General features: G+C 42.4%; 1 protein-coding gene across 1 annotated transcript in view; it reads right to left on the bottom strand.

Moving 5' to 3' along the window:
- The window catches only part of sorcs3a (sortilin related VPS10 domain containing receptor 3a), a 290,914-nt gene that overhangs the window by 81,455 nt on the left and 197,004 nt on the right, over positions 1 to 12,455 (bottom strand). The window contains exons 5-7 of the mRNA XM_074631018.1: positions 8,730 to 8,803; positions 6,334 to 6,398; positions 5,573 to 5,691 (exon numbers count right to left, since the gene is read on the bottom strand). Of these exons, the coding sequence (XP_074487119.1) occupies positions 5,573 to 5,691; positions 6,334 to 6,398; positions 8,730 to 8,803 (258 nt within the window). The remainder of the gene's footprint in view (positions 1 to 5,572; positions 5,692 to 6,333; positions 6,399 to 8,729; positions 8,804 to 12,455) is intronic.

Raw genomic sequence — 12,455 nt, 5'->3', positions numbered from 1 at the left:
GGCTCAGAAGAGAGAAAACAAGCTCAGAGAGGAAATATAGCGGACTAGCGGTGAGCACTGCAGAACAGTCCCACATGCAATCGAGTGAAGGAGCAGGAGATCGATGGAGGGGTAACCAGAGGCGGTTTGAACTTTAAGAGGAATTGGTATGATTGATTTTTTTTCCCCCCCATCCCTTTCAGGATCTTTCGTCCGTGACGCATACGTGTTAAAATGTGGAGGTGCTAGAATTGAAGGGGAGGTTTAGGTTGAGTGCTTGTGAGTTTACTTGAAAGACTTGAGAGAGGTCAAACAGGATTGAAGGATCTTTGGAGAACAACTCTATTTCTTTGTCTAATGTGCTGCCAGTACCGGTAAGGTTTCCGGAGGAAGGATTTGCCTGCAGGTGGCTCAGGTAAGTAGGATTCAGAAAAAAATCCATGTTCTCTACTGAATAAAACGTTTAGTGTGATCAAACAGCGAGAAGAGCACCATTACAACTACAACTGCTACTAGGGGTGTGTCATTATAGTTATTATATCATATTTGTTATATCATTATACAGGGGCTTATGATTCAATTAGGGGCTGTCAATCATTAAAATATACAAAATATTGTCCATAGTTAATCGCGATTAATCTCAAATTGATAGCACATTTTTATGTCTGTTCAAAATATACCTTAAAGGGAGATTTGTCTTTTTAGTATTTATACACATTTTTATAAGAGTATTTTATACTGTTATCAACATGGGATTGGACAAATATGCTGCTTTATGCAAATGTATGCATATATGTATTATTGGAAATAAATTAACATCTCAAACAATGAAAAATACTATTCAGAAACCCTCACAGGTACTGCATTTAGCATAAAAAAATATGCTCATAACATGGCAAACTGCAGCCCAACAGGCAACAACAGCTGTCAGTGTGTCAGTGTGCTGACTTGACTATGACTTGCCCCAAACTGCATGCGATTATCATAAAGTGGGCATGTCTGTAAAGGGGAGACTCGTGGGTACCCATAGAACCCATTTACATTCACATATCTGGAGGTCAGAGGTCAAGGGACCCCTTTGAAAATGGACATGACGGTTCGTTTTTGTTTTTTTTCAATATTTTGCGCAAGTTTGGAGTGTTATTTAGCCACATATTTATTATAACATGGTTGGTACCAATGGATTCATTAGGTTTTTTAGTTTCATATGATACCAGTATTTTCGATCCAACTTTAAAACTGAGCGCCCTAAAATCGCAAATTGCATGTTAAATGTGTAAAATAAATTAGTGGACAAATTCACGCGCCATTATCACGTTAACTTTGACAGCCTTAGATTCAATATATTGTTATACTGTAAGCGAGGCGATATGTTGCGATTTTTAAAATGTAATTGTAGGAAAACTGTCATTGTATAAAGAATATGCATACAATCTAAACAATTTTTTAAGAAAAAGGTTTTTATGTAATCAGAACAGTGGGATCTATTTGCATTCATCACAGCCCTGTAACATTCAACATCAGAGCACTACTTTTGGCAATCTGAGCCACTGTCTGCCACGAATCATACTGCATAAACTTTAAAAAATTAATTACAAGTTGCTAGTGTTTTTGAGAATCAATACAGTATAACAAAACGTAATATTGTGAAGTGTGTCCATATTTTCTTACTGGTATCATATGAAACTCGAAAACCCGAAGAATTAGTTAGTACCAACCAACCAAAGGGGTCCCTTGACCTCTGACCTCCAGATATGTGAATGAAAATGGAATCAATTCAATTCAATTCAATTTATTTTTATATAGCGTCAAATCATAACCGAAGTTATCTCGAGACGCCTTTTATATAGAGCAGGTTTAGACCGTACTCTATAGTTCTATGGCTACCCACGAGTCTCCCCTTTACAGACATGCCCACTTTATGACAATCACATACAGTTTGGGGCAAGTCATAGTCAAGTCAGCACACTGACACACTGACAGCTGTTGTTGTCTATTGGGCTGCAGTTATGATTTAAGCACATTTTTTTATGCTAAATACAGTACCTGTGAGGGTTTCTGGACAATATCTGTCATTGTTTTGTGTTGTTAATTGATTTACAATAATAAATATATACATACATTTGCATAAAGAAAGCATATTTGTCCACTCCCATGTTTATAAGAGTATTAAATACTTGACAAATCTCCCTTTAAGGTACATTTTGAACAGATACAAAAAGGTGTGATTAACTTGTGATTAATCACAATTAACTATTTTAATGGATTGACAGCCCTACAACTAATTTAAAACATAAATTTACTTCCACAAATGTACATTTGTAAAGTACATTTAGCTCAGTAGGGTGATTTTAGGATTTTATAAATGATGTTTTTTCAGTGATGATCTGTTATTATCACCATAACAGTGTCATTTAAGGTTTTTGGAGGACATGGGTCATCCAACTCTCTGGAGCAAGAGAGTGCTCTTTAAGTTAACTATAAGTTAAGGTTCTGAGATTTGTCTGAATACTTTTGGAGGCGGTGCCAGCAGTTGCATTCTCTAACGTGCGTTGGTCTCATAGCCACCTTTGGAAGGAGATACACGTTTGAAGAGGCAAAGAGGGAAGCAGAAAAACATAACCTGATATTCCTAAACACCGGTGCTGAAAACACATTTAACAGACATAAAGCACCATACCAATTGTTGGAGGTAAATTTGAATAAAATTGTTGTGGACTAGCCGTGTAATTATGCTGACTTTTCCTGTTGACTTTTAAATGCGTGAAACCTCATTTGCACAATGTCAAAGTAAATAATATTCACGCTGTAGAGAAAATTAAAATACAACCCATGAATTGCAACTGTGTTACTTGGAATTCAGGACATTACCATTTCAGATTTTTCTGTTGCACAAATCATGATTAATATGACACACCGGGCAGCAGCTAAGGATGAATATTTAAACTCGACTGGCTTCACAGAAAAACAAAGCACAAATGTTCAGTTGAGGTCAAAGTAAAATGAGTCTTACACATTCCCTTTGTGCCAAGCACTGAGAGATATTGTATATGGAACATTTGCATAGAGAACACACCTCTGATTTTATGGCAGTTGAGGTGAAAATAGAAGTAAAGAAGCAAGTCTAATAGTAAATCTGCTTCAGCAATATTTTGAATATGAATGACATATATTGACACATTATCACTCGTCAAATACCAACGCTTAGTCAGTTGCCCTTATAGTGATCACGTCTGTCCGGGTCAAATTGATCACTATAAGCGGATGATTATTACCTCCGCCAAGGCCAAAGGCCTAGGAAGGAGATTATGTTTTCACCGGCGTTGGTTTGTTTGCTGGTTTGTCTGTTAGCAGGATTACTCCAAAAGTCTATGATGGATTTGAATGACATTTTTTGGAGGTGTGGGGTGTGGCACAATGCACCACCCATTACATTTTGGTGGCCATCCGGATCATGATCCGGCTTCAGAATTTTTTTTTAATAACTCCGCTCAGCCTGTGCATTAACACCACAGGCTTTAAGACATGCGCAGTGTTACCGATGATCACCCTGCCTCTTTCCTTCGGCCTGCAGAGAGAGGGACAGCGAGAGAGCGGGAGGTGGAGAGAGAACCTGTAGATTCTGCGTTATTTCACATTAAACTCTGAAATTACAGATGAGTTCGACCAAAGCACACTTGGTGATTGTTGGAAAGAGTAACGACGGCGGTTTAGGTGAGTTTTATTTTGTTTCTGTCCAGTTTGAATGAAGTGTTTTACGATGCTCCGCTACGTACAGCTGATCTCATCATAAACAAAAATACACGTGGATGATGGTGCAAGCTGAATGGAGAGGGGGGGCAATCGTACTTGGGTAGCTTGGCGGAGGTCTGCGCTCTCCGAGTGCCATCCTAGTTATAATAGAATCTTAGTTGTTGTGCATCATTTGTCATGCAGATTAATATCTAATGCCAATTATTTTGCCTTTTCCCTCATTTTCCCTCGACATGGAGGGACTGCAGGCAAAGCGCCGTAAGGCCGGTAAAAGATCAGAAAAAAGTTTCACTTTTGGGGGCAATACACTTGGCGAGGGCGCTTTCCCCCATTCGCATTCATTTTTCATTCAGAGAAAATGACTTTCCTTTTCCCGTCATCAAAAGTCAAAACATCCACCACCGTTAGACGTGCCGTGAAATGACACGTGAAAAACCTAAAATGTGTCATCATGACATGCAGAATGGCCTTAAAGTCCCATATCGTGCTCATTTTCAGGTTCATGCTTGTATTTTGGGTTTCTTCTAGAACATGTTTACATGCTTTAAAGGGACTATTTGTAACTTTCAGAAATGCTTCTTAACAGCGACACCTGTGGCCGTGAAATCAACGAAAGTCAGCGTCGGGCTCGCGCTTGCTCGCTCTAAATATACCTGAACGAGCATCGCTCAACACAGTGAGGCGACACACGTCAGCGAAAACCACAATATCACTCTATATTTCAGCTGCTTGGCAGTAATGTTAGCTGACCAGACGAAGGTCTCTCCATGAACATGATTTAGATCTGATCCTAGTGTTGGCTTTTCCTGCCTAAGTGCAGGCTGAAGCAGCGGGACACTGCAGCGTGTCTCCTCTGCTCTCTCCGCCCGCAGCCGGAGAGAGCAGAGGAGACACCGGCACCCGGTCGGTAACGAGAAGACTACGTAAATCTCTGTAGAGCTCCGTCACTTCACAAGACACGGAAAACCTCTGTTGGTCTGGAGGAGCTGCAGCAGTTATTTCTGCACAAACGTCCCCTGTACATTCACTAGATATTCTCAGAGCTAAACTAACTCTTCTGCAGTGTGTAGTGAGCGCACGTTCACGTCTAGAGGTGGAGCGAGCTGAGCTGTCTGAGTGAAGGAGAGCAGGCAGAGGAGGAGGGTACAGCGGCTACACGCGAACGCGCATATGCGAGCACGCATGTGTGACGACCCGCTACATTTATACGCTTAAAAAGTTACAAATAGTCCCTTTAAGGTTAAAAAAAAAAAAAATTCTCATACTGTGTGTCTGAATATATCTGTATTAACCCTCTGTCTGAAACACTTTGTTTTAGCGCATTTCAACGGAATGGCAATGGAATTGCGTTGCTAGGAAACAGAGTGGGTTCATGTTTACATCCTGTCAGCTGATGTCATTCACATACACTACAACAAAAAATAAACTCAGACACATTAAGTATGTTTACGTTTAAAACTGTGAAATGGTCTAAATATTGAAGAGTTGTGACATCACAAATGGACAGAAATCCTAACGGCTTGTTTCAAACGCACAATTTCTGAATACGGGTTGTGTGTATTTCTCCATGGATTGAGCGTTTTGATACTTTAACAGTATTTATACAGCACTTAAAACTGCTTTATAATATAAAAGACATGAAAATCTCACTTTTTACAATATGGGACCTTTAACATGTTGTGCTTTTTATACGCCTTTCCATGAGATCAGGTTGGAAAATAACACATTAAATACTCACCCGTATTTCATATGAAATAGACAAGCTAGTTATAGACACACATGACGATGGATACATGGCATAATGCATATAGTACCAGGTACGTACTGTTTGGAGTCCTACCTGTATGAATATGTAGTCATCTTGCACCACCAAAGAGCTGATGTCGATGTATCCAGGGAATGGGTAGTTCCTGTTAGCTTCTGTGCACACCGGAGCTCTGCATGTGACATACTGCACGTCTGTCACATAGGACGACACACAGAAAGCATAAAGATTTTATGACTACCGTATGCTGTATCTCTATATGTTGAGCTGTAGCAACACCTTATCTATAACACATGATCTTTTGAGAGCATCTTTGAATGGTAGCTGTTTTTCTCAATTATAGGCTCAGATAATTAAAGTAGCGTTGGGAGAATATGTATGTATGAACTGTCAAGGTTCCACCTGTCTTTGCAGACTGACATTTTCTCTGACTAATTTGCCTCTCTTTGAGAAATATTTGTTTAGATACAACAACAAGCATCTCGGCCTGCCAATCACACCACGATTATATGAGGAAAGAAAAGCAATGCTTATATCCCAGAGCGCCGCTATTCCGACAACACTGGCTGGCATAAACAGTTTCACCTATGTCACCTATGGAGGACCTTGGTGGTGCTGCCATTCAGAGTTACGGAGCTGACATTCAGCGAGTGAAAGGAGAAGAGAAGAAAGGCCGTATTAATCAAGACTCATGCACTGTGGGTTTACTGGTGGGGCGAGCCGGGGCTGTTTCCCTGAGGGGGACGCCTTCTTTTCTCCCAGGAGGAATTCATTCCTATCGAGACCTGTTCATTACTCCTCGTTGATGTGTATGTGTGTGTGTGTGGGAGACTCACTTCCATCCGGTGTATGAGCCTCCATGTGGACCAGATCCGGCTCCTTGTCGAGGCCGGAGACAGACCTTGGGGAGAATGACAGACCGTGGAAGAATAAATAACGACAATGAATAGAATGGGGTGTAAAAGGGGGGGTGTAAAAGGGGAAAAAAAATACCAGAGAGTTGTCAGCGCAGAGGAATGGTGGAAGAGGAAACAGAAAGAATCTGGCAGAGGCATTCTGCTGCTCTTATAGCTGTTTTTGTTTTTTTAAGGAGAGTACAAGAATGTTTCCCCCCATATTCTAAATGCCACATTATGGCAAGCACATCCACAGCAACTCTAGTTCCATTCCATCAACAATACAAAGAAATAGTCTCCTCATCATTGACTGGGTAGTTCAGGGACACCACGCTCTCTGACTGTGAGTGTATCTCGGGGTAAAATCTTGCTCATTTCACTGCTTGTGGATTAGACTGGATGGATGCAGCGTTCCCATTGTGGCAATATTTCATATCCCCTTGGAAGCCATTGTCTAAAATGCAGCCAACTGGAGGCCTGCCTAGCCATTGCTAGAGGCCCATCCAGTGTTTAGATGTCCTTGAAGGGGCTTTGGCGGTGAAGGGCATAGCCAGCGATGGATTGCGCACATTATTTAGGATTATACCACAACGGCACGGAAAGTAGAGCTCCAGATTTTATGCAAGTTAGAGGAGATGTAGCCACGGGCTATCTCGGGGACACACCCCAGTCACCTCAGAAAAGGGGGGAGAAGAGCAAATGGGCTGGTTTTTGTGATGAGTGTGCACTTACAGACACAGTAGGTACTCTGCGGGGGGAGTGAGGAGCAGACGTGACTGGATGAGAAGCGACAGGGACGTCCCAGATCCATTATTACTCTCACCAGAAAGAAGTTTATTCAAGTGTGCTATTAGTATACTTCTTTCAAACTTAAAATAAGAGGAATAAGAGAGTATACTTTCAGATTACTTTTGATGTACTTAACAGAGATATACTTAAGAAAAGTATACTTGGGTCATACTGATAAGTATACAGAAAGTCTAGGTATACAGTTGAAGTTTAATTAAAAGTATACTTTTATACACTAAAAAGTGGGCAAATTTAGTCCCAGGGAGCATTAAAGCAGTACGCTTATAAGTAGGGATGCACCGATACCGATACCAGTATCGGGTCCGATACTGTGCTCATGTGGTCGTACTCGCAAAACGGCACCAATTCCACTTTACGGCAGCGCGACGTTAACCGCTCTTCACCATTTTTCGGGTCCTATCGCACACACTCATGCTCCACCTCCCCGACGGCGAGACGGGTCGGTGGTGCGCCCGACCCCGCGGGGCAGGGATCCCACCTCAGCTGGCGCGCACCGGCCCTCACTTTCATATCACTACGGGGTTTTCCTTGCACCCTCTGACTCGCGCGTGCGTTAGACTCTTTGGTCCTGGTTTCAAGACCGACAGGGTAGGTTGCAGACATCGCCACAGACCCCTGGCGCCTTTTACGTTGGCCGAGCCCCGCCCTGGGGGCACGATGTGGTCGACAGTCGCACTGGGAGCAGGGGGCCCCGTCCCTCCCCGGCGGGGAGAGAGGGCGCAGTGAGAGCACTTTGCCCACGGCCCCGGGAAGCACCTTCGCCCCGAGCCTTTCCAGGCCGACCTAGAGCCGGTCGCAGCGCATCGCCTCGTATGCGGGACTCCGCAGCCTGCCGTGTGTCGCTCACACCCTCCAGTTGGCTGTTAACGAGGGGCTTTTGGCACAGAGAAGTACTTTTATCGGTACTCGGTATCCGCGAGTACCCAAATGTAAGTACTTGTACTCGTTCTGAAAAAAATAGTATCAGTGCATCCCTACTTATAAGTATACTACTAGTAAATTCATATTAGTATACTTCTACATAAAGTATACTTGGGAAATATTTACTTGAACTTTACTTAAGTATACTTCATAAAATAAACTTGAAGTATACTACTTTCTTGTAAGGGTAGTCATAGTTCCTCATACTGTACGTGAGCTTCTGTATCTGCATGTATGCATCTGTGGAATCGCCCCCTCTCCTTCTGTTGTTGATGTACACATAATCATTTTATATTTATGTGCAATATGCCTGATATGAGCAGGACGCGTGTGAGAAACAAAGTGGGATGTGACGTGCCCTCGGACTGCGGAATGCAAAGTGTGTTCTGCTCTAGGGAGGAGATTAATCTCTGCCTGATTGTATCAAGGGGGGGGGGAAGATAATGTGCAGAAATTCAGCAGCATCACCAGTCAGTCACACACCTTGTTCTAAGCCATCAATATCGCTTGCTCAGTCGCGCGGAACGCAAGCAACAGTTCCTGCATTCCTGAGTAAACAGAACTTTGGAGAAGAGGAGTGGATGCGGAGTACAAGGATGACTCACCAGTAGAATCTGTTCGGCGTGACGTGTTCGTGGATGAGCTGCCATTTTCTTCCAAAGTCCACCGAGCTGTACAACTGTGGGGGGAAAAAGAAAGTCAGTCTTGTTAGCAAGATGAATGTGTGCCTCTGCATTGGTCCGGCTCCTAATTAGACTGGCTGATTTAAAAGTCGTAACGGTGATGAGCCATCTTGAGACATGGCTGGATAATTCCAGTGCGGAGGTTAGTCTGGGGCTATAAAGCATTATCGGGGAGATAGGCTGACATAGTGCTGAGCTGCTATCATCATTACCAACTGGCCATTTGAGCTAACGTATTGTCTCAGATATAGGCGTCTCTAATCCCCTCGCCCCTTTACAAATTGGAGCTATGGGTTTAGACAAAGCACACAATGGGAATAATACATTAAAAACTGAAATAGTTATGACATTAATGTAGCCACTTTTGGCTTGATCAGCAAATAATTTGGTTTGATTCAGTAGGTTTTAGCCTGAAAAAACACTGAATCAAAAACCAAGGTCCTGCAGCAGAGCGTGCACGAACGCAAGGAATGATATATCGTCCCAACTGACGTGAAGGTGTACAGTGTGTAGCCAGTGGCCCAATTTCAATGTATTAATTACATTTCGTGGTGCCCGGGCAAACAATTAATAACCCAGGTGCATTTCCCAACACTGTATTGATTGATGTTGTAGACACAGCTCCCCATTGTTGCCGCCTTGCAGCACGGTGAGTCGGTGGCCCCGGTTGAGCTGTATGCTAATGTTCCTCCTTGTTGCCTTTTATCACAGCAAATCTGACACTTACTCACTTAAAAGGGTACACATTAGTCACACCGCTGCAAATTTATTTGTCAGCTTTGCAGGGGGGAAATCTATCTACGTCAGCAGGAGCGTTTTCCACTTAGAAAATGACAGTTCGTGTCGATACATGTACAGCGAGCGTGCCATACATATAGGCATGTTGTGGCAATAATCTGCTGCTATTCTGGAATTGGCGTGATTCTTTTGATTTCACATATGGATGTCAAACTCTATCACAGGATTATTCTATCATATATTCATCCCTTGCAGGCCATGTGTCTGCTTGGAGTTCCTTGACAATGATGGGCAATGGCAGGAGACCAAAGCATCTTATCTTAGTGTCCTGTGTTGTTAAGGCATGGATCTAGTATTAGCTGGGAGCAAATGTTTGTCTTAAACCTTTATGAAGTTGAACAGAGTCTATAATATGCAGTACCCGTAGGCGTGTATTCTGCAGAAGAATTTGGTTTTCTGATTCTTCCAACCTCAGTAATGAAAAGGTTCCCCACCGGGGCCCTTGGGCGGGTGTAACAGGGCAGCAGGCAGGGTCCCTCATCACTTCGGACAGTGACATATGACGCCAGCGGGTAGGCTCAGCCTCTCCTCTCTCTATTCATCACTTCAATGACATCTTAAATTTTAAAGCTTCTGAGCTGTCACAAAGTAAGCTTCATAGTTCCCTACTCACTTCGATAAATCAAACGCACGGCCAGCCAGCTGCTACGCCACCGACAGTGACAGCCGAGGGAGCCGGCGAAAGGACGGCGGCTCCAATGGTGATTGAGGAATTGCAGAGAACATGTTTAGTTAAATTCATCTGTTCATGCTGATGGTGGGTTTTAGAAAACACTCGGGTTGAAAGGACTACCGTATGAGGTTGACAGTGTTTGTTTTCCTTAACAGAAACTATGAAAAATATTCCTTGACGACTTTTTTTTTTCAAAATTTAACAAAAAACGGTCAAAAAAAGTTGAACAAAGGACAAAGGGACAAATAAACCGATTACTTGTTTAAATGCAGTCTTAGAGGTGCTGACTGTAATGTTATCCTCCACCCAAAATATCTCAGCATTCTCTTTACAAGAAACCATCAAGCTATTGACAGGATTCTCTAAAACTTCAAACTACTCAATTTACTGGTAAAAATCAACACAGTTGGAATCTTGCTGCCCTGCCATCGCCCATACCTACCTCCAAAGACACCCTAAGACACCATAAAACACCTGGTGTTAATATCTCCCTGAAACTGTCAGAACTGGTACGCCTGAATCTCAACCCACTTATCAAAACAATTGAAGAGGACATAAACAGATGGATGAATCCACCAGTCTTTTTAATCGGAAGAATAGCAATCACCAAGAAGACAATACTAGCTAAATCATATTACCTTTTCTCAGTGGCTCTAGTATACGCCCTACTCCACATGGTTCAACTCTCTAGATTCAACAATAACAACATTTTATTGGAAAAATGAAATAATAAGAATCAAACTCACCAAATTACGAATGGATAGGTGATTTTTATTTTTTTTTGTTTGTTCACTCACGACTAGCAAAGAGCCCCATGAACGACTCTTTTGGTTCTATACGTTTTCATCCCACCTAGCTATATAGTTCAGACAATATTTTAGATCCAAGGCGAAAGGTACATAAGGGCAGGAGAAAAAGTCAGAATCACAAAGTGGTGCTATTTCAGCACCACAGACAGCGCCATGGATTTAGCAATACACAGCACAGTTAGGCTTGTGATATTTCAAAGCCATGGTCGGGGCCATAGATTCTAAATTGCACAAAGCTGAGTGAGTCAGACAGACTAGACAAACATATTCAACTAAACAACTCCTCTGCCAACGCACTCTCTCTGCTACTAGGAGATGGAGAGAGGTGATGGCAGGTTAACAAGGGGGATGCATTTTTGTCATTTTGCTAACAAGGTGGATGGCACCCCCCCCTCACACCCCCTCATACCCCCTCATACCCCCTCACCGGATCCACCACACCGAACAATGTTATCCCTGGAGAGATATTGAACAACAACAATGCAAAGAGCTAGACATCTCCACCCTGCTGTTTATCAGCACCTCCATAAAACACCAGACCTGCTTCAAGAACACTACCACATTAGCTACAGCTCTGACAGCATGGTGTAAAACTCACAAAATTATGCACTTCACACACACACACCCTGCAAATACACACTACTATGGAATAATCTGGAGTTCCTTAGGGAAAAGAAAGAAAATCACTGCATTTCACCACATGGAAAGATAAAGTTAAAGCTCAGCTTCAACACGTAATCCAACACCCAACTTTAATTCCTTTTGAAGAACTGGCCCACAAGTACAGAATAGATCACAAGACTTCAGTATTTACAACTCAAATCAGTGAGATCACAGAAGGTCATCTCAAATAAGGCCATATATAAACATCCACACTAGCAGAATAAATAGTCAAGCTCACAATAATCTAATAATACCGAATAAAATCCTCCTCAAATCGGACAATAATATCTCTCCCTATTTCAAAATGGGAGAAATATGTATCCATATTAATTGACAATTTCTGGACCAAAATGCACAAAACAGAAATAAACCCAACCTCCAACTCATACAGTACATTGTCAACCGTAGAAGAACACACATCACACTCACAAATATGCACCGAATTGGGTATCTTGGATTCAACTAACTGCCCACTCTGCCCCCTTGACACCATAGCCGTTTACATCCATGCAATCTGGCACTGCCCACCCGTACAACAATGCTGGAAAGAAATCACTGATAAACTGTCCCTCATATTGAACAACAGAGTTCCACTTTCCCCCGTCACTCTGCTTGTTAGGCGGCTAATTATTAATCACACCTCCCAACAACACTAGAAATAGTACTCATCGCTGTAACTGTTGCCAAGAAGACCCTCCTGCTAAA

Source organism: Sebastes fasciatus, chromosome 3 (assembly GCF_043250625.1).
Source record: "Sebastes fasciatus isolate fSebFas1 chromosome 3, fSebFas1.pri, whole genome shotgun sequence".
NCBI lineage: Eukaryota > Metazoa > Chordata > Actinopteri > Perciformes > Sebastidae > Sebastes > Sebastes fasciatus.
Note: the sequence above shows the minus strand (reverse complement) of the source record. Positions and strands in the feature narration are given on the sequence as shown.